This window comes from Sabethes cyaneus, chromosome 3 (genome assembly GCF_943734655.1).
Source record: "Sabethes cyaneus chromosome 3, idSabCyanKW18_F2, whole genome shotgun sequence".
NCBI classification, from domain to species: Eukaryota; Metazoa; Arthropoda; class Insecta; order Diptera; family Culicidae; genus Sabethes; species Sabethes cyaneus.
The window spans coordinates 5,008,895-5,031,986 of record NC_071355.1 but is presented as its reverse complement, the minus strand read 5'-3'; the positions used below and the strand labels follow the sequence as shown (position 1 = coordinate 5,031,986).

General features: G+C 44.3%; 1 protein-coding gene across 5 annotated transcripts in view; it reads right to left on the bottom strand.

The window, feature by feature from the left end:
• Nucleotides 1-13,686, bottom strand: part of LOC128741957 (poly(A) polymerase type 3-like) — a 28,176-nt gene extending 14,490 nt beyond the window's left edge. Inside the window, exons 1-4 of one of the 5 annotated variants that reach the window (XM_053838097.1) lie at nucleotides 13,596-13,659; nucleotides 13,312-13,497; nucleotides 12,586-13,030; nucleotides 23-817 (exon numbers count right to left, since the gene is read on the bottom strand). In XM_053838097.1, the coding sequence (XP_053694072.1) occupies nucleotides 23-740 (718 nt within the window). In that variant the 5' untranslated portion in view covers nucleotides 741-817; nucleotides 12,586-13,030; nucleotides 13,312-13,497; nucleotides 13,596-13,659. The other 4 variants (XM_053838099.1, XM_053838100.1, XM_053838096.1 and 1 more) reach the window with 4 other exon arrangements.
• Nucleotides 13,687-23,092: the final 9,406 nt, after the last annotated feature.

Genomic DNA, 23,092 nt, shown 5'->3' with positions numbered 1-23,092 from the left:
ATTAAGAAAATGACAAACTTACTTTTTGCCCACAGCTTGATGGCACGCAGTGCCAAACGAAAATTGTCTATATTGGGAACCAACCGCAGAATCTCGTCCGTCACCCGGCACCCGTTCAAGCTGCGCACCGATTTCGGGTCCAGATTCTTCAGCAGCATATCGTCGCGCAGATCGAAATTGTCGGGAATTTCCTTCAGTGCCAACCGAGCGAACAGCAGATCGATCTCGATTCCATCGAAGTTCATCTTAATTACAGGTACAAAAGCCTCCTCGACGGCCCGGCACTCGGTCACCTCCGGTTGCTTCTTGAGCAGCTCGAAGAACGATCCGAAATAGTCGGCCCGCTCGATGTTGCGCGGGGCGACGCAGAGCGCGTCAATATCCGCACCCTTGTGGTGAACGCCCAACCGGTACGAGCCGAATGTGTAAATTTTGCCGCCCAACTTCTCGGCCACTGCCTCCGGCATATTCTTAGCGATCGACACATCCCGAACCCACTGCTTAACGAGAGTGTTCAGTTTGGCCAGAATCTCCATCCGGTGATTCAGCTCCGATTCCTCCTCGAACACGTTGTACGGTTCGAGAGCCTTCTCTAGTTCGGCCGTTTTCTGCAGATCTTCCGGTTTCGGTTCCGCCAAACTGATAGCCGAAGTCATACCGAGCGTTTTGTTGCTGGTCTGAGCGTTTGCGCCACCACTACCACCGCCACCGCCGCCGGTACCATTGCTGGCGCCCCACATTTTTGGCTGCTCCTTAGAAGAGTTATTTTCTAGTCCTTTTACGTCTTGTCTTGACCAGATGCGTCTGTTGGCATTCGCTGAAATAGATAAAGGGAAAAGTAATTGTTAGGAATTAGTTTCCTCGACTGAAACATTCTATATTAAGAATATAATAGAATTAAAAAACACATTTGTAATACTACCATTTAAATTATATTTGAACATTGAAGAAGAGTAGTCTTTCCTAAAAGTGCAAAATTGGAAACTCATAATTCACTGCCTTCGATATGACTCCAATGAATAGTTATAATAAACAGTTCTAGCGAATGTAATAGTTTTGATAGATGACAGACTGATAAAGGATAAAGGAATCCATATGTATACTAAAGCTATAATACTGAAACAGCAAAGTTTCATTCAGTAGATTGTTATAGGTAAGCCTTGGTAATTTTCTTTTTTTCAAAAATACTGGCTTACCTACCTACAAGTAACAAAACAAGTGAGATTTTTGAACAAGATTAAAACTTCGACCTGCTCAGTCATTTTAGCGAACGAAAATGATAACAAGAACAGTAACCAGAGATGCCATATTTTCTACAATGTCTGCAACTGCACGAAAGCCGAAAAAATCGAGCAGTTTTCCGGCTACTCGAATTTTCTGGTTTAAAAATAATCTGCGAAAATCGGCACAGTTTTTCAGAAAGTCTGTGAAAGTTTAAAGAGCTTCGAACAAAAAAAACTGCACCAAAGCAATAAAAGTCATAAAAACTGCAAATATCTGAAATTAAATAAAAAGAAAACTTATCCAATTTACCTAATTAGTTTCGTATTCTACTTAAACTTTTTTTTCCTTTTTTCGGGTTATCCAACTGGTCGCCGGACATCAGTTCAGCCGATTGGCCTATGCCCGCAGGTAGAGGCGTTCCGGCCCCGCGCGGATTCCACGAACTGACTCTGAGATCTCTCTGCCAAAGGCCAGAATGTCATATTTTAACCTCAAACTTTGAACCGCTAGTCGGTTTGAACTTATCATGGCAAATTTCATCTTACATCACCCCTAGCATTTATGCACTATCCCAAGATAGGTCACAAATTAGATTAAGCACAGCATGACTTAAACGTTCGCGGTAGTCGACAGAAACTTTAAAATATAGAGTCGCACCCGCTTCCCAACCCTCGAGACCAAAGAGCTAGTGCGCAGTATCTATAACAGGAATCCTTTGTCAAACCCCAAAAACCGACCGCTAGAAATTGTGGGTTTTACATCTTAAAGAACTCGTTTACGTTTAGAAGGGTTTACGAAGTGTTAACGCTTTTAGCACGAAAGAAAAGTGCTTCCACAAATATTAATGTAATTTCCGAAAATCGGTACAAAATTTTTTTTCGATTTTAAATCTACTTTGGAAGGTTTTTGCATGAAAAATACTAACGTATATATTAAAAGCAAATGTAGATTCGAGCTTTACGCTTAAACTTCAAGTAAAAATAGCTAAAAATTTTAATTCTTTTTGTGTGATTAAAAAAATCTCTTGGTTTTTTTTCAAACCCCCCCCCCCCCCTCCTTTGAGTTGCCCAGCGTCCGAAGTACAAAAACTTTAAAAATATTTGTAACGGCCTTAGGTTTATACAAATTTGGAAAAAAGTTTGTCGCCCCCCCCCCTTCCAAAATTTTCGAAAATTGAAGGGGCAAAAAAATAAAGTGTAATACATATCATGTTGCATTCTTTAGTGATAAACAGATTTTTTACAGTTCACCGAGTTTACATCTCTAAATTACCCAATATGTGCAAAGTTACAGTAATTATCCGCTTAGTCTCGATCAACTTTCCTTCACCAACTAAGTTTTTTGATTCATGCTACAGGTCGCAGGTGGTCCCAAAGCCGAAAATTGGATGTGCTTGAAATCAGACTTTTGGCTTCATTTACTTTAAATCTTATTCCATTTTATTTTAACTTGCTTTAAAAGAACCGAATTAGATTGAGGCATCAATAGACTAAACAATATATTAGTGAAATTTGGTACCGCTTTTGACGGACATATTCCGAATTGCAGGACGGTTATTTTATGCTGTCATCGGTAGTAGATAGATTAAAATAGAAATACAACAAATTAGACACTCCGGAATATCAGCTTTCAGTGCTTTCGGGGCTCCAATTGGTCGTTTGATTCCGTAGTGTCCAAGAACTTACCCTAATTTTGGATGTTGGGAACATAAAGCTTACAATTTTACCTTACAAATACAATATTTCACCATGCATTGAATGCATGTTGCAAGGATGTTACTGAATTGTTCGAAACTTTTCGGGCTATTGTCATGTTGTGATTATCATTGGGATCAATGGTGACCCCGACATTAACATCAAATCAAGTCATGTTAAGTTATATTGCTTTTGTACTGTGCATCTTCTTCTGCTTTAAAAGTGGAGTTTTAGTATGGATTATGGCAATGTGCGAAACTGGAATTAAATTGGAATAACATTTTCATTACTAGGCAGTCGCAACGGTTTATCTCTCCAAACATTTCAATGATTGGTTCGGTTTGAACTAAAATTTAAGTACTGCACAACATTTAAATATGGGGTCAATCCCGGCGTCGTAGTAAACATTCACGCCGAGGACCCGGGTTCAAATCCCAACTCCGCAGAAGTCACGAATGACCTAAGCTGTTAAAGTGACTATAAAACAAATAAAAAAAAAACATTTAAATATGCATTAATATGGAAAAATAAACTCTGGTTTCTACTCCTTTGTTTCGGTTTTGAAGGTTTGATGTTATTTTTTTTTCTTGACACAAACCCCCCTCTGGAACAATATTTCGAGACATGGACATAAACTTTTTTCCAAATTTGTATAAACCTTACTTACTTACTTACTTAATTGGCCTAACGTCTTATGACAAGGCCTGCGCAGTATAATTTCTCCATCTGTTTCGGTCCATGGCAACTGATCTCCAGTTCCGCGGGCACCCAGTGCTCGCCAGATCTCGCTCCACCTGGTCTTGCCACCTCGCTCGTTGTGCCCCTCTTCGTCTTGTTCCTACCGGATTTGATGCGAAAACCATTTTTGCAGGATAGTTGTCCGGCATTCTAGCAACATGTCCTGCCCAACGTATCCGTCCAGCTTTAACCACTTTCTGAATACTTGGTTCGCCGTAGAGACGCGCGAGCTCGTGGTTCATTCTTCGCCTCCATACACCGTTCTCTTGCACTCCGCCAAAGATGGTTCTTAGCACCCGCCGTTCGAAAACTCCGAGTGCTCGTAGGTCCTCTTCTAGCAATGTCCACGTTTCGTGCCCGTAGAGGACAACCGGTCTAATTAGCGTTTTGTACAGTGTGCACTTTGTACGGAGGCTCAAATAGTTCGACCGCAAGTGTTTGTGGAGTCCGTAGTATGCCCGACTTCCGCTGATAATACGTCTTTTAATCTCACGGCTGGTATTGTTGTCCTCTGTTGCCAGCGAGCCAAGGTATACGAACTCGTCGACTACCTCGAACTCATCCCCGTCGATTACCACGGTGCTGCCCAAGCGAGCCCTGTCGCGCTCGGTCCCGCCCGCCAGCATATACTTCGTTTTAGACGTATTTATCTGCAATCCAATCTTCTCTGCTTCGCGTTTCAGTCTGGTGTACTGATCTTCCACCGCCTCAAATGTTCTGCCGACAGCATCCACGTCGTCAGCAAAGCAGATAAATTGACTGGATTTGTTGAAAATCGTGCCCCGCATTTCGATCGCCGCTCGCCTTATAACACCTTCAAGCGCAATGTTGAATAGCAGGCAGGAAAGACCATCTCCTTGTCGAAGTCCCCTGCGAGATTCGAATGGGTCCGACAATCCACCCGAGATTCTCACACAGCACTGGATCCCATCCATCGTAGCCATGATAAGTCTAGTAAGCTTACCCGGAAAGCCGTTTTCGTCCAAAATTTTCCATAGCTCTTGTCGGTTTACGCTATCATATGCGGCTTTGAAATCGATGAACAGGTGGTGCGTGGGGACTCGGAATTCGCGGCACTTCTGGAGGATCTGCCGCAGGGTGAAGATTTGGTCTGTTGTAGACCGACCCTCCATGAAGCCGGCCTGGTAACTTCCCACAAATCTATTGGCTATTGGCGATAGTCGATGAAAGAGGACTTGGGACAGCACTTTGTAGGCGGCATTCAGGATAGTGATGGCTCGGTAGTTCTCACAATCCAGCTTATCACCTTTCTTGTAGATAGGGCAGATAACCCCGTCTTTCCACTCCTCCGGCAGTCGTTCCGTATCCCAAATCTTGACAATCAATTGATGCAGACAGCCGGCCAACTTGTCCGGGCCCATTTTAATAAGTTCCGCTCCAATGCCATCCTTTCCCGCTGCTTTGTTGTTCTTCAGCCGCTGGATGGCTTCTTTAACTTCCCTTATCGATGGGGGTGGCACACCTTCGTCGCTTGCTGCACCAATGTGGTCACTTCCTCCGCTATCATGGTCTTCCGCCTGCACGCCATTCAGGTGTTCATCGTAGTGCTGCTTCCACCTTTCGATCACCGCACGGTCATCAGTCAAGATACCTCCATCTTTATCTCTGCACATTTCGGCCCGCGGCACGAAGCCTTTGCGAGATCCGTTGAGTTTCTGATAGAACTTCCGTGTGTCGTGAAAGCGGTACAGCTGTTCAAGTTCTTCGCACTCCTTCTCCTCTTGGTGGCGCTTCTTTTCCTTGAAGAGTCGGGTTTGCTGTCTCCGCTTCTGTTTGTATCGCTCCACATTCTGACGGGTGGCTCTACGCAGCATTTGTACCCGCGCTGCGTTCTTCTCATCCAATATCTGCTGGCATTCCTCGTCAAACCATTCGTTACGTCGATTCGGTGCCACACTGCCTAGGACGTTCTCCGCTACGCTGTTAATGGCTGTTTTCACGGCATTCCAACAGTCTTCAAGAGGGGCTTCATCCAGCTCTCCCTCTTCCGGCAGCGCGGTTTCGAGAGATAACGCGTAGTTTTCGGCGACCTCTGGTTGCTTCAGTCGCGCTAGATTATACCGTGGCGGGCGGCGGTATCGTATGTTGTTCACAACAGATAGTTTTTGGCGTATCCTTACCATCACTAGGTAGTGATCCGAATCAATGTTAGCGCCCGGATATGTTCTGACGTCGATAATGTCTGAGAAGTGTCGACCATCTATCAGAACGTGGTCGATTTGTGATTCTGTCTGGTTGGGTGATCTCCAGGTGTACCGATGGTAGAGGTTATGCTGGAAGAAGGTACTACGTATAAACCTTATTGCCCGTAATTATTGTAGAATGCTCCTTCGGCATCCAAACCTAGTTAAGGAGGAAGAAATGGCCACCGCCAATATAGAAAGCTTACCCAGTATTGTCACCGCAAATGTTGCATCACCTCTTCAGCCATATCTGGATTTTACCGTGGAGTGGATGCAAGGCATCTTGACAATAATAACCGAGAAGGGAACCGGCGTTACAACGCGCAAGGCCCTGTGTAGATTAAGCAGCGAGGCTTTTTGTATGCCACAAGGGCATTGGATTAAAAGGCCACTGTAACAATCTTAATGATCATCTTTTGAGCTAGGCTCCGATTGCTCTATCACAGTTTACGGACTGCTTATGCCCATTGATTGAAATTTTGCCTAGAGAAGTTATGCCTAGATAAAGCAAGAGTCCCATAACTGCAGGGCAGATGCGCTGCACTTTCAAATTCGGAGTTACAAAAGCGGCAGGTTTCAGAATCATCCGATATTCTTTAAACGATCAAAAGCGGGATTTGAACGGAATGCTTTCTTAATAGCAATATCTAGGCGGTTAGTGAAGCTCAGCCTGACACCAATCAGTATAGGGGAAGAAATAGCATGTGAATAGTGAATGATATAGCGACTGTTTTTGTGGGGTTTATATTAGGTCCGTCTTGTAAGCATTGTAACATGATGTGTTTAGAGCTCCTAACAAACAACTTGACAGTACTGCGTTAAACCTTTCTCTGACGATAAGTTCTACGTTGATGGCTTAAGCAATACTCTCCCTACAGCTTGATTATCAGGGAAAGAACTCATTATGGACATCCTTTGATCACCGAAATCGTGACCGAAGTATCTTCCAATGATGTTGTGATTTCTCTGCTCGAAAGCATTGCTTGAATCTAACTCATTGAGTGTGGTGAATTGCGTTTTGAAAAAGAGCCGTAATAATTGAAATGAACGACGTGTAATCGAAAGCTCCTTCAATATCAAGGAAAGCACAAAAGGCCGTCTCCTGATATTTTAGTGATTTTCTGTAAAAAAAGATGGATAGAATGCCATCCGGACCTAGAGATTTCATTGGTTCAACAGATCTAAGTGCCCATTTGATCGAAACCTCCGTAAACAATCGGCGTACAAGCTGAGCCGACTCGTTTGGCACTTTCATCGATTTTTTCTTGGCACTACACTCTGCAGTTAAAGAAAAGAAAAAAGGAAACAATGGAAATCATGCAAATATATTCTGAATAGCCAATTGTGTTGTATACAGCCAGAGATTGAGATTTTTTTAAACATTTTTCTCAAATCATCACCAAGCGCGAGGCTTGGTCTGTTGCCCTTGATTCATGCACCTCCGCTACTCTTCGCTTTCAGATTGTACTCCGTCAAATGTCATCCGCTAAGGCGCGTAAGTCCTCCGTGAGCATGGTCTAGCGGTCTAATAGGGGGTTTGTACATTGTCAGGTTTGTAAGGTAGCTTTTGTCTCTTATGAGCAGCGTTTGGCGAAGGCCAAAGTAGGCCCGTTGTCCTGCTTGAATATGCCGCTCGATCTTCTTATTTGTATTGTTGTCCGCGGCTACCAGCGATCCCACATACACGAGCTCATCTACCATTTCTGGTTCGTCGCCGTCAACGATTTACCATCAGCGAAAAAGGCACGTTCGTCTCATTTGGTCAGTGATCCAGACCGGACCAAGTCGCAAAATTTAAAAGTACGAGTTAATGACAGCAAATGATCAAGAATTTTCTAAGCTACCATTTTACTCTAATCAGGCTACATAAATGTTGCGAACAGCCAGAGTTATGAGATGATTTCGAACAATTGACCTAAACCATACAGAGCAGCAAACTTTGAACATGTTTTTCTCGAAATAAGAATTTTGTCACTTGGCTCGGTCTCACATAACACATAACAGCGACCATTTGAACCTCTATCATTAATGTATTTGGTCTTCGACGCGTTGATTTTAAGCACAATCCTTCCAAGCTTTCAGTCTAGCACAGATAGCCTTCGTCACGGCAAATCTTCTGGCTCCAACCTCCAAGTCACCTGCTTAGCCAAGAAATTGGCTACCTTTACTGAGAATCGAACCTCTCGTTTCGATATCTGATCGTCGGATCACCTTAAGAGCGATGTTGAGAATCATACAGGATAAGTTGTTCTGCAGCATCCAGCATCCTCGCTGCGTCTCGAAGAGACTCAGTTTTATGTACTTAAACAACCTCTCCCAGCCGAGATTTCAACAAACAACGTACCTCAATGCCGGCTGGGAGGCCAAAATTTTAACTCTATTATTTCAATTTGATTGTTTTTGTCTGATGAACACTCAGTTTCAATCAAAATAGTTTTTAACCGAAAATAATTCCCCATTTACTGAATAAACTCCTTACGGTTAGGCTATATCAGATTTTTTCTTGTAAACGGAATTATACATGATATTTGACACATTTTGGGAAAGAGCAGATGCCTATTTGCCTCATTTTCAAGCATCTACACACACATATATGGAAAGGTCTATGCATTGCAATTACGTGTTTGTGTACATCCATATTTTGATTTACACATACTAGTGTGTATTAGTTCAACTTTAACTCGGTAGATAGCATTGCTGTTACTGTCTCTCGACTTTTGGCAGAGTTGCCAGTCTTCTTGATGGAATATTTTTGCTATTATCAACATAATATCTCGCGTAACTTTTCAAAAGGACCTAAGCAACATTGAGAGATTCTCTGTGGTGTCCCGCTCTTCTGTTTAGTACAACGACATAAAACGACAGCAACGACAACAAATCTTTACTACAGTCAGATTGACTTCACTTTTATGTAACGGTTCAATAAATCGCACGGAGGTGCACCACTGCACAGATATCGCAGTTACACCTCAGCTTGATGCCTATTACAGTTCAATTTGCGCCAATAAATGATTCTTTCCAATCTGACTCTTCCAATTTAACCGCACTTCAATTAATCTCACACGTTTTCTTTTACACTTCTTAAAAACTTTTTATTTTTGCAATTTTAACTTTTGCTCACTTTCCAACTATAATTATGCTCGCCGCACTCGGCCTGTAATCATTTCCTCAACTCTACCGTGGACCCACGACCGGCGACCACCTTCAGCTACGTAGACCAAATCTCCGAGTTACACCTGCTTTGCTTCTTCAAACCATTTTAGTCTTTTATTCACGGTTGGAAAGTACTGCTTCAACCATCGCTCCGAGGCCAGGCCCAGCGCTTCGGCTAAATTAACCGGCTCCCTCAGCTCAGTGTGGGTCCTGGCAGATTCTCCGAACAGAATGTGGTTCGCATTCGGTCGGATCCTACGACATATAGGTGAGTGGTCTCGCATTAATAATATCTTTGGTTTCCGCAAGCACTGTCAGCTGGATATCATCGTTGAGTTCACGACCGTCGCCCAACGCTCTAATCGTCTCTTTCACGCTTCGTATCATCCGTTCCCAAATACCTCCCATGTGATGTGCAGAGGGAGGGTTAAACAACCATTCTGTCCGCGCGCCCGGGAATGTCTCACAGCACTCATCATTAATCTGTCTTCACCTGCTTCTGCTATTGAATATTGGCATCCACGAAATTGGTTCCGTTGTCCGAGAAAATCTCAACCGGAGAACTCCATTTGCAAACGAAACTTCGAACCGCCATGATACATGAGTCGGTGGTCAAGCTATACGCTAGCTCAACCCTGAACAACCCTTGCTACTAGACAGGTAAAAACGACGACATACCGCTTCTCCCGACGCCGACCCACTGATACTTCCAGCGGACCCAGATAGTCCACTTCGACGTAGCTGACAGGTTTCACGTACGGCGTTAATCGTTGCTCACATTTGGTTATCTTGCATCTCTAGCAGTTCCTTGTAACTCTGTCTACTTTGCACGCAAACAGGGAATATAATAACGTTGACGCAACTCATTTACTACCGTTTCCTTGTTCGCGTGGCCGAATTGGTTATGATAATGCTCAACGAGGCGTTGTACTATCAGATGATCCTTTGGTAGAATAATGGGAAATCGAGTACAAAGGATGCGTACTCGGCATTCGCAGTACTACCTTCCATTCTAATCACACCGTACTATGAACTTTGAACAACGCGCCACAAACACATTTCCGCTCGCGAATATTCCTGTTGGCGCAGCGGAATAACTTTTGCCGGAATCGGCTTGGCAAGATGTTTCTCCTGGGCAGGCGTCGCCTTGGTCGTCTCTATTGGAAGACCTTGTTTCCGGAGTCTGCAGTTGAAGATAAAACGGTAAACGAATGCGACTATTCGTACTAGCACTAACACCTTCCATTTAGAGATTCGGCCGGCGTCCACTAGTCCCTCGGGCACTGCGATATGATGTAGCAGAAGATAAGTCCTAAGCTATTCGTCGGTTTCCGCCAGCTGTTAAGGCCATTTTTCTTTCGCAAGGTGCAAGAATGATGGCCCATTCAATCAGCTGCCGATCCTGTTCGGTTCTGTATCTTTTCCCCGTTTGGTCAAACAGTTTGCTACATACTCCATTGACGGTACCCACCGCCAGTTCTCCGGTTCCGTCAGAGTCAGTATCTCTCCAATTCGATGAGCGACGTATTGCTTGTAATTTCTATGCTCAGAACGAATCCAGGCGAGCACCGTACTGGAATCTGTCCACAAAAATTTTTTGTTGATCTTCAGTGTATGACTGAATTTATCGGGGACCTAGGACCGCTCCTTGAAGTTCCAACCGCGGGATGGATTGATGTTTCAATGGCGCCACGTTGCTTTTTGCCATAACAAGCGCACAACGGACCTTTCCGTTTTTTATTGTTCTGAAGTAAAAGGTGTTCCACATCAAATTGCACCATGGAAGAAACGCTGTAGAAAATTACCCATTGGGTATTTGAAAATTTGAAACTTTGGGTAAAAGTAGTTTAACGGGAAACTAGCGGTCATTAACTTGTCGTCGGAAAGCCGTTTTTAAGCCCAAAAGCAGGATTCTGTTTATAAAAATGTAAATCCAATCTGAACGCAGCGAATATATTCTCATGAACAGAATTTTTGTGTCAAAAAAAACTGCTTTTGAAATTGGCACAATCGATGACGACTAATTTCACCTTAAAGTGTATTGTTTACACTCTATTTTTATAGCGATCAGTTTTTCAAAAATTGGAAAAAATGGCTTCACACGAAAAGCAACGTCGCGAATTTATTTTGCGCAAACACCTGGAAAATCCTCAATTCTCTCATCATGAATGATGAGAGTTACGTCAAGGCGGACTTCCGGCAGCTTCCGGGGCAACTGTTCTTCACCGCCCAGCACAAGTTTGATGTTCCGGAGGAAGTAAGGATGCAGAAACTTTCATAGTTTGCCAAGAAATACATAATTTGGCCAAGAAATACATCATGTGACAAACGGAGAGCGCCGTTCGTGACTACCGGGACTGTAAACGGGCAGATCTACCTCAAACAGTGTCTACAGAAGCATCTGCTTTCTCTGTCGAAGTAACACGATGGCCCTACGATCTTCTGGCCGGATCTACATTCGTGCCAATAATCAAAGGATGTATTGGAGAGGTACGAAGGCAACGGAGTTACTTTCGTACCCAAGGACATGAACGCCTCCAACGCACCGAAACTAAGGTCCATCGAAATATACTAGGCTACTATGATGCAGGCACCGCGGAAGCATCCCAAGGAGGTCAAGTCTGAGGAAGACATGAAGAAAAAGTGAATTTACGTACAGATGAAGCTGGCTACGTCACTGTTGTCCACCGTATCCAACCTTCAACCACAGATGGAAGACGGAACATGGAGGAGGCGAACGAACCATGAATTGCTTAGGAAACCACCCATCACTCACATCGCAAAAATCGGTCGCCTGCGATGGGCTGGGCACGTCGTGAGAATGTCGGACGACCACCCAGTTAAAAAAGTTTTCAATAACGATCCGACTGGAACGAGACGGCGGGGCGTGCAACGAGCAAGATGGATCGATCAAGTGGAAGGCGACCTGCGGATGCTACACAGACTACGCGGCTGGCGAACTGCGGCCATGGACCGAGTGGAATGGAGCCTGAAGCAAATAAGTTAGAAGCTGTTTGGGGACGAGGGTTGGGAGACGGATGCGACGCTACGGTTGAGAGCTTCTGTCGATTACCGCGAACCAATTTACTTTGCATGTTGACAGTGCATAAATGCCAGGGGGATGAATGACTGTTAAAGATTTTTCCTGCATTGCAATCGTCAACGTTCAGCTATGATCGGTTATCTCATAAACTGTTTTTACATATGCTGTGATTGTTAAAACCACAAAAAAGTATAGCTGAAACCAACTTGACTTAAAAACCGAATCCACTAAAGTCGGTTTTTACGCGGTTTGTTTTTTACGCCACTATTTTTACACGATTTTCGAAATTAACGTGGTTTTTTTACGCGATTTTCGAAATTTACGCGTTTTTTAGCCGAATTTCGTAATTTGCGCCATTTTGCTTTACGCGGAACGTATCCTTTGCGTAAAAAGCGACTTGAGTGTATTTCCTGATTAAAGTTTGGGCCATAGGAAATGACCAGTCAATTTTCCTTTTTTAAAGGTTGTTATTTACCTAATTGTTTATTGTAAAAAGTACGCTTTTTTTTAATCAATGCTCAGTACTCACCCAAACAAATAACAGCTGACTTCTAATCTTCTTAAATTTTACGATTGACTTAAACAAGCTCCATCCAGAAACGATTGGAACGTTAACCGCGAATCCTTGGCACGGCAACGATAACAAAGATTGATTGTTGTCTCAGCAATCGTCCTCCTCGGTCACACTCATTCCGAAAGCTGGGTTACTTTCGTTTGAAAACTTATTCAACTTTCCGCACTTGAACCGCGTCGTATGACACAAAAACCGTAATCAAAAACCAGCAAACTCATCGACAGTAGCTTAGCTGCCTTTTTCGCTTTCTGCGACGACTTTTTTTTCCTCATACGCGGTTGCTAATATTTTTTTTTTCTTTCGTCTCACGTCTTTTTCTAGCCTCTGCGTGTTGCGTCGAGCACTTCACCGGAGGCCCGTAAGTGCAGAAACAGGGACACAGCTCAACACGATGATGAAACTGGATTAAACAGACAAATACACAAAGAAGATCGAAATGAATCGGTAAAAACACTGGCAAATTGATGCAAAACAAGACGATCTTCTTTCGGATGTAAAGCAGATCGTGAGAATTTCACCATTTTTCGGGGTCATGGAATCGTCCGATGACAAAAATGTTACACAAACAATGCCAAAGGTGGCACACGATGTTTGAAGGTAACTCAAGCAGAAAGGGAAAAGGCAACTTATTCCCGGAAGGCACAAAATAATTGGTTACAAAAAAAACACTACGAAACTAACCAAATGTAATTCATCACAAAGTTTCACACTCAAAACAGCCTACGAAAAAACTTTCCAGCACTTTTAACCCGTCTCGTACCTGCAGAAGCAAAAAAAAAACTAGTTTCACTACTTCCGGGGGAATCCACCAGTTCTCGTCGGAAAAACACGAAACGTTAGCAGTTGGCACTGACCGCGGGACACTCGCTGCCAATGGAAATCGAAAAGCAATTAGTTCCGGACCGATTTCAAGCTGCGACGTTGAGAAATTCAGTGGAAAATTACACACGCACGCACGCACTCACCCGTATTTTTCCGCAGCAAAGTGGAATCTTCTTCTCAGCGTTCAGCCTGCCTGCGCCCCACAAAGCAAAAATGGCCGCACACAAAACAGAACGGACCAGAGATGCCAGAAGATTTTGCAACCAGGAAAACCAGAAGCTATACGGGTTTTGAAAATCGAAAGTGAAGACTAAATTTTTTGTTTTGGCTTTTTGGTTCAATTCTTGGTTCAATTACAAATTCGCCGTGAATTTAAATTTTCACTATTTGTTGCAAAATTTACGGTATTCCACAAAATGTTTAAAGAGTTTAAAGTTTTCGTTTCATACGTACACAAACGTACACTGAATTTTACATTTAACTGGCAAGCCTGAAGCGCCGAAGCAAATTATACCAAGTGTTGCCAGGAGGTATAACAAAATGACGACCCGATAAAAAATCCCCCCTACTTTTCCCCCGATTTAGTAGGTTCGCGTCGGCTGAATCGCCCGATTTTGGACCCGACGAATCGGCCGATTGTTGCAACGACGCTTATGGGAGTTTAACAGGGCGATCTACCGATTCGTCGGTATGTTTAATCGATCGACTAAAACCGACTAAATTGGCTGTTTAGTCGGGTGATGAAATAAAGGTGTCTGATGGAACCAAACGAAATAGGTTGATTAATCGGGAGATAAAATTTGTCAATATACCGACGAAATAGGTGGATTAATTGGTGTATGTAGTTAACTTGCCTACCAAAGCCGATCAAATCGGTGGAGGAATCAGATGACGAAATACGTAAATCATACGAAATAGGTGGATTAATCGATGGAGAAAATTTTGTAACCTACGGAACCATACGAAATAGGTCGATTATTCGGGACATAAAATTTATCAATACAGACAAAATAGGTGGATCAATTTGAACATTATATTGAAGTCTATAGAACCAAACCTAATTCTAAACAAAATGCTCCTAATAATGTCCTGAAAGTGGCCCTCTTCAACAACTCCTCCTGCCTCAGGAACAGAGATGCCCACCGTGCGGGATCGCTCGACCAGTTTAAAAGCGACTTTCGACTTCTGAGAATTGGCGACCAGCGGCCCAAGACCGAGTTGAACGAAGAAGACTGCTTGAAATAGCACGAACGACGTCGGCGCGATGACAACCTGTAACGATCAGAAGGTAATTAATTGGAATCGAAAAAAGCTGTTCATTGAAGAAATTTCTCTCTTCTGCGGAACATACACGAACACTTATATTGACTCCTATAGTTTAATTTCACTAACCTGCTCATCCTTCATGAAGCCAATCGATCAATTTCCTCCGCAGAACCAATCCGTTCCCATCGTGACAAAGGAGATGAACTTGTCGCAGGACCTTTTCGATTCCATGCCTCATTGACGGCGACGCAGATCCGGACGGAGTTCCTTTAAGGAAGATAAAAACCGAGTCGAGAGCAGCTTGTTACTGGACCTAACCTCTATCTCCGTTGTGTGGCTCCACAATCCGATAGGAAAAAATAGTCGCACGATAATTTTCAGTGCGAAATTCCAACTAAAATAGCGATAATAAGTTACAAATTCAATGCAGCTGTCTTTTTATGTAAAGGATACTTACCTAGCTATTCAAATAAAGAACAAGTAAATTAGAAGTAAACTGGCCTTGTTAAAAAATCAATCAGACTTAGCTGTCAAAACATCATTCTGTACAGAGTAAACCGATCATCATCTGATTTAATCGTTACCCGACGGTAAGAGATTAAATATACCAATGCGTCGGGTGACGGAGACAACCACCCAACGCGATCCGACGAAGTCGGTTGATTAATAGGTTGATTTCTTCGGCATCCTATTTCGTCGATAGATGCGTAAAACAGCATCTGTCAAAATTTTCTATTGGGGATATCCCGATAAAAAATCCCCCCTACTTTTCCCCCGATTTAGTAGGTTCGCGTCGGCTGAATCGCCCGATTTTGGACCCGACGAATCGGCCGATTGTTGCAACGACGCTTATGGGAGTTTAACAGGGCGATCTACCGATTCGTCGGTATGTTTAATCGATCGACTAAAACCGACTAAATTGGCTGTTTAGTCGGGTGATGAAATAAAGGTGTCTGATGGAACCAAACGAAATAGGTTGATTAATCGGGAGATAAAATTTGTCAATATACCGACGAAATAGGTGGATTAATTGGTGTATGTAGTTAACTTGCCTACCAAAGCCGATCAAATCGGTGGAGGAATCAGATGACGAAATACGTAAATCATACGAAATAGGTGGATTAATCGATGGAGAAAATTTTGTAACCTACGGAACCATACGAAATAGGTCGATTATTCGGGACATAAAATTTATCAATACAGACAAAATAGGTGGATCAATTTGAACATTATATTGAAGTCTATAGAACCAAACCTAATTCTAAACAAAATGCTCCTAATAATGTCCTGAAAGTGGCCCTCTTCAACAACTCCTCCTGCCTCAGGAACAGAGATGCCCACCGTGCGGGATCGCTCGACCAGTTTAAAAGCGACTTTCGACTTCTGAGAATTGGCGACCAGCGGCCCAAGACCGAGTTGAACGAAGAAGACTGCTTGAAATAGCACGAACGACGTCGGCGCGATGACAACCTGTAACGATCAGAAGGTAATTAATTGGAATCGAAAAAAGCTGTTCATTGAAGAAATTTCTCTCTTCTGCGGAACATACACGAACACTTATATTGACTCCTATAGTTTAATTTCACTAACCTGCTCATCCTTCATGAAGCCAATCGATCAATTTCCTCCGCAGAACCAATCCGTTCCCATCGTGACAAAGGAGATGAACTTGTCGCAGGACCTTTTCGATTCCATGCCTCATTGACGGCGACGCAGATCCGGACGGAGTTCCTTTAAGGAAGATAAAAACCGAGTCGAGAGCAGCTTGTTACTGGACCTAACCTCTATCTCCGTTGTGTGGCTCCACAATCCGATAGGAAAAAATAGTCGCACGATAATTTTCAGTGCGAAATTCCAACTAAAATAGCGATAATAAGTTACAAATTCAATGCAGCTGTCTTTTTATGTAAAGGATACTTACCTAGCTATTCAAATAAAGAACAAGTAAATTAGAAGTAAACTGGCCTTGTTAAAAAATCAATCAGACTTAGCTGTCAAAACATCATTCTGTACAGAGTAAACCGATCATCATCTGATTTAATCGTTACCCGACGGTAAGAGATTAAATATACCAATGCGTCGGGTGACGGAGACAACCACCCAACGCGATCCGACGAAGTCGGTTGATTAATAGGTTGATTTCTTCGGCATCCTATTTCGTCGATAGATGCGTAAAACAGCATCTGTCAAAATTTTCTATTGGGATGTTGTTGTGAGGGGCACGCCGATTGATCGGTTACAATCTTGGTTACAATTACAAATTTCATTCGAAGATAGAATTAACGAAAGGGCGAATGTCGCAAGCATAAACTAACCGAGTGAGGGTTGTTTCCTATGCTGGTCCAGCAAAAAATAACTCTCACCCGTTTTGTTTACATTTGCGACGTTCGCCCTTTTGTTAATTCTATCTAGATTTCTCGACCAACATTTCAAAAGGTCCAATGTAGAGTGACTATATACAGAGTGGCGACAAGTCATCCCAAATGTATGCAATGCGGGTTTTCCAAGGTTTTTCTTTCTCTTTCCTGCATACGCGTTGGATAGGTCGTCTGCTCGATTGGAATTGCACTGACAGATAATTATCATTCCAATTTTGACATTGTCGCCACTCTGTATATAGTCACTCTAGTCCAATGTGCAAATGAGAGATTGTCCTTGCGTCTCTTCTCTTAGGGTACCGTCAGAGTGCAAGCGACATGCGACGCGACGCGACATTTCTTACTGTATAGTTTTACGCGCAGCCCTTTTTCGCCCGAAGCAGGACTGTGCATTTAGCAACATGAGAGCGAAGTCGTGTCGCGTCGCTGTCGTGTTTACTCTGTACGGGGCCTTAGGCCCAGGACGGTTGGTAAACGGCTGGATAATGCGGAATATAGACTCCATAGTGGTCGATAGCCTCTTATCCAGCAACTCCGATCCCGACCTTCTCGTGGTACCAGCCGGAATACGAGCAACCTTAGCGGAGATCGGGTAACCAACCCCGGTAGAAACTAAGGTCGTATACTAACCGGGGAGGAGGTATAGTGAGTCTAGGCACTATAAGATGGCAGCCCCATCACGAGACTCGGTAGTGTTGCCCCAGTACGGCTACACACCTAAAATAAACAAACTAACAACATTCAAGCATATACGGAGCGGAATATTCGGCATCGACCTAGGCGACGGAATAAGGACGACGAATGGAGACTCGGGACTTGGAACTGCAGATCGCTAAATTTCGCAGGTTGCGAGCGGGTGCTGATTGAACAGCTGGAACCCCGCAAACTCGGCATCGTAGCTCTGCAGGAAATCTGTCGCAAAGGAGAGAAGGTATGGCGGAAAGGCCCAGTTTTACCTGGGCTTTTTTTACGCCACCGCTCTGGTGGCGCTACCAACGAACTGGGAACGGGCTTTGTAGTGCTGGGCGGAATGCAGGATCGCGTGATAGATTGGAAGGCGATCAACGAGAGAATGTGTGTATTGAGGATAAAGGGCCGTTTCTTCAATTATAGCATCATTAACGTGCACTGCCCGCACGAAGGTAGACCCGACGATGAGAAAGAAGCGTTCTACGCGAGGCTGGAGGCTACGTACGACAGCTGCTCGTCACGGGACATCAAGATCGTCATCGGGGATATGAACGCCCAGGTCGGTAGGGAAGAAATGTATAGACCGGTGGTAGGACCCCATAGCCTGCACACCGACACAAACGATAACGGCCAACGATGTATAAACTTCGCAGCTTCCCGAGGCCTGGTGATCCGAAGCACCATTTTCCTGCGCAAGGATATCCACAAAGCCGCCTGGAGATCACCTGACCAACGTACAATGAACCAAATTGACCACGTTCTCATAGAGGGCCGGTTCTTCTCTAACATCACGAACGTACGCTCCCGTCGGGGTGCGGATATTGATTCTGACCATTACCTAGTAGCAGTACATGTGCGCTCAAAGCTGTCCACCGTATACCGGACACGTCAAAGCCGCCCTCCTCGGCTGAACATCAGGCAGCTAGATAACCCACAAGCTGCCGAGAACTACGCGCGAGTACTAAATGAGGCACTGCCTTCTTCCGAGGAGTTAGGTGCTTCAAACCTCGAAGACGGTTGGGGCAGAATACGGCACTAGGTATTGAGCCTCTGAGTACACAAAATGATTGGTTTGATGGGGAATGCCAACAAGCGGTGGAGGAGAAAAAAATGCTTGGAAAAATTATCTAAGTATTGCCACTAGAGAGAACCTGGCCAAGTACCGACGAGCTAGGAACCAGTTGACCACGATCCTGAGGAGAAAAAAGCGCCAAAAGGAGGACAGAGATCGTGAAGAATTAGAGCAACTATTCCGAGCTAATGATATGCGCAAGTTTTATGAGAAGGTGAACCAAACTCGGAAGGGCTACACACCGAAACCTGACATGTATAGGGACGAGGGAGGGAATCTAATTACAAACGAGCGCGAGGTGGTCGACAGGTGGAAGCAGTTCTTCGATGAACGCCTCAATGGCGAAGTCGCAGAAGGAGGCGGAACGGAAATTAACCTAGGAGCGCCCATGGAAGATAGTGATGTCCTAGCACCTGATCTCCAAGAAGTCAAACGAGAAATCAGGCTGCTGAAGACCAATAAAACCGCTGGGAAGGATCGCCTACCGACAGAGCTTTATAAACATGGCGGAGAAACGCTAGCAAAGGCTCTACACTGGGTTATTTCGAGGATTTGGGAGGAGGAAAAGCTACCGGAGGAATGGATGGAAGGAGTGGTTTGTCCCATCTACAAAAAGGGTGATCGGCTAGACTGCTGCAACTATCGTGGTATTACGCTGGTAAATGCCGCCTACAAGGTACTCTCCCAGATCCTGTTACGCCGGCTGTCACCAATAGCACAAGGTTTCGTAGGGAATTATCAGGCGGGTTTCATGGGGGCTCGCGCAACTACGGACCAAATTTTTACTATCCGACAGATCTTGCAGAAATGTCGGGAGTACAACGTGCCCACGCATCACATCTTTATTGATTTCAAAGCAGCATACGATACAGTCGATCGAGACAAGCTATGGCAGATAATGCACGAACACGGTTTTCCGTACAAAGTGTGATGTGTTTCGTATGCAACTCTGGGACACTCTCGAGTCCCTTCGAGACGCAGCGAGGGTTGAGACAAGGTGACGGTCTATCCTGCATGCTGTTCAACATCGCTCTTGAGGGGGTGATCCGACGAGCGGGCATTGAAACGAGAGGCACGATTTTTACCAAGAGTAGCCAGCTTCTAGGCTTTGCAGATGACTTCGATATCATTGCCAGGAACTTTGCGACGGCGGAGGCAATCTACGCCAGACTGAAAGCGGAGTCTAGGAGAATTGGGCTAAAAATAAATGCGTCGAAGACCAAATACATGAAAGGAAGAGGCTCAAAGGAAACAAATGCGCGCCTCCCACGGACGGTAACCGTTGACGGCGACGAACTAGAAGTGGTAGAAGAGTTCGTGTATTTGGGATCGCTGGTGACCGCGGACAACAACACTAGTAAGGAGATCCAGCGGCGCATCCAAGCGGGAAATCGGGCCTACTTTGCCCTTCGTAGAACGCTACGATCAGGAAGCATACGCCGCCGCACGAAGCTAACAATGTACAAAACCATTATTAGACCGGTAGTTCTATATGGACTTGAAGCCGTGACGCTGCTTACGGAGGACATACGCACCCTTGCCGTGTTTGAGCGGAAAGTGCTGCGGACGATATTTGGCGGAGTACAAACTAAAAGCGGAGAGTGGCGGAGGCGTATGAATCACGAGCTACAGGCACTGCTTGGGGAGACTCCCATCGTACATCTAGCGAAAGTTAGCAGGCTACGGTGGGCCGGATACGTCGTAAGGATGCCGGACGACAGTGCGACGAAAATAGTCCTCTTCAACAACCCCACCGGCACCAGGAACAGGGGGGCCCAAAGTGCACGATGGCTCGACCAGGTCGAAAGCGATTTGCGACTTCTGAGACGACTAGGAAATTGGCGACGTGTGGCCCAAGACCGAGTTGAATGGAGACGAGTGCTTGAAACAGTACGAGCCACCCCGGCTCTATGCTGCTGAAGAAGAAGAAGAACCCGCCAATTGGCAGGGTTGGGCACCTGGACGCAAAAAAAGTTGCAAAATCAAATTTTTCGCTTTAATTCGGGACATCGATTTCAGAACATTTATAACAGTGCTAGTATTTATGGTACTAGTTATAATGAGCTTCAACTGAAATTTTTGGCCATATGGCTGATTCCAGGTCCCGGACAAGTTCTTTCGAAATCCGCTCCGTGCTTGAATCAGAAAAGAAATCCTCCCCGGGCCCGGAACCGGTCATACGGCCTCTGAGAGACATGAGATGATCGCCAATAGCTATTTCGTTGAGTGCTGATGTTTTTTGATATGCGACACCATGGCGCGCACCATGGCGCATAACTATGGCAAAGTAACTGATATGTCCACAGTCGATATGTTTACAAAAATCAACAGATTTTTTCAAATACCATAAAATGCAAAAAATGTTTTGTTTTACAAGAAGAAATCTCACATAGCCTAACCGCACAGAACAGAAGTGGAAGTCGGAACGATTCGGCGATCAAAACTGGCAAGAGAGTCTTTTTTGTTTTTATTTTTCTTTGGGAAGGTTTTCGCATAGAAGCAAATAACAGCAATATAAGGAGAACGCTCGCTGCCAGTCGCATATCAGTTTTCACATGCTTTCAGAAAATTTGCCACGGCCAGCTGCGCTAGATTGAAAGCGGAGGCTTGAAGGATTGGGATTGAAATAAACGTGTTGAAGACCAAATACATGAATAATAGAGGTTCTAATGAGATGAACGTGCCTTTTTCGTGGACGGTAATCTTTGACGGCGACAAACAAGAAGTAGTAGTTGAGTTCGTGCATGTGGGATCGCTGGCAGCCGTGAACAACAACACAAATCAGGAGATCCTACGGCATATTCAAGCAGAGCATCGAGCCTACCCTTGCTCCAGGAAACCTGCTTTTAGAATATAGAGGATTCTTATTTCACAGTACAAGCGATTCCTTTACCGAGTTATAGGTATCCCGTGGATTCAACTCTTGGATTCTCATATATGAATCCTGGTTCATTAAATGAGGCATTCAGTGCGAATCCTCTACACAATTCCTTCACACGATTCCAGCGCTAGAAATCCTAGAGAATCTGTGCGAATATTTTTGGCTCGTCCAAGTACTTTACCTTTCGCAAAACGCTGCGATTAACATGCGAACCTGACAATATACAAACTCCCAATTAGATCGACAGACCGCGCTCACGGAGGACTTACGCGCCTTTTCGGATGACATTTAGCGGAGTACAAGCTGAAAGCGAAGAGTAGCAGAGCTGCATGAATCAATCGTACAGGCGCTGCTTGAGGAGATTACCAACGTATATTTGTCGAAAGTCGGTAAACTACAATGAACCGGACACGTCGTAAAGAAAACGGTTCTACACAACAACCCTACCGGCATCGGCACAGAGGGACTCAACGTACGAGATGGCCTAAAGCTACATTTTTTAGTAAAAAACTGCGACTTTTGAGATGCTGGAAAATGGGTGACGAATAATCCAAAATCGAATTGAATGGAGCTTAAAACAGCACGAACCATCCCGGTTCTAAGATGCTGACGACGCCGACGAGGATTGTACAACCAGCCTCGTACATTTTCCTGTGCTCTAAACAGCTGGTTGTGAAATTTTAACCTTAAAAGTGTAGAACAAATTTTCTTCTGGGGGGGAGGGGTTTGAGGGTTCAAACCCCCGTCGCTACGCCCATGGCATAGTAGATTTATAACGATTTTCCAGAAGCCCGCCAATTGGCAGGGTTGGGAACAAGAGGGTTGAAACTCCCATGATCTCCTCAAAGAAGCGTTTAGTGTTCCGTAGTACAGTTCAAAGCAAGAAAAACTTTGAATTTTTAAATATTCCAACCCATGTACTACTACCCTCCTTGACCGTAATACAGTGGACCCCCGTTCGTTTGAACGATTCCTCATGCAAACTAACGGGGTTACTTTTTAATTTGAACAACTGGTAACCCGAAATATGCTGAAACCTGTAAGAACAGAACAAAAGACTAAATGATATTACCCCTTGAAAAAGACACCAACAAAGTGTCGAAACGTCGGGAAAACATCAAACTTCAGTCTTGATAAATTTCTCCGAAGACTGCCTTGCCGAATATTAATAGTTACTCCTCTGAAACTTGCAAAACTCGACATTGTGATAAAGGTTATTCGAGATTCAGGATTTATATAGTACAACACAGTTTAATTTGTGGCAATACGAAGTTTGACGGGTCAGCTAGCATGATTCTTCTGAAATGTCTGTTTTCGGAGACGAATGAATCTTATGATTTAAAGTCTCCGTTA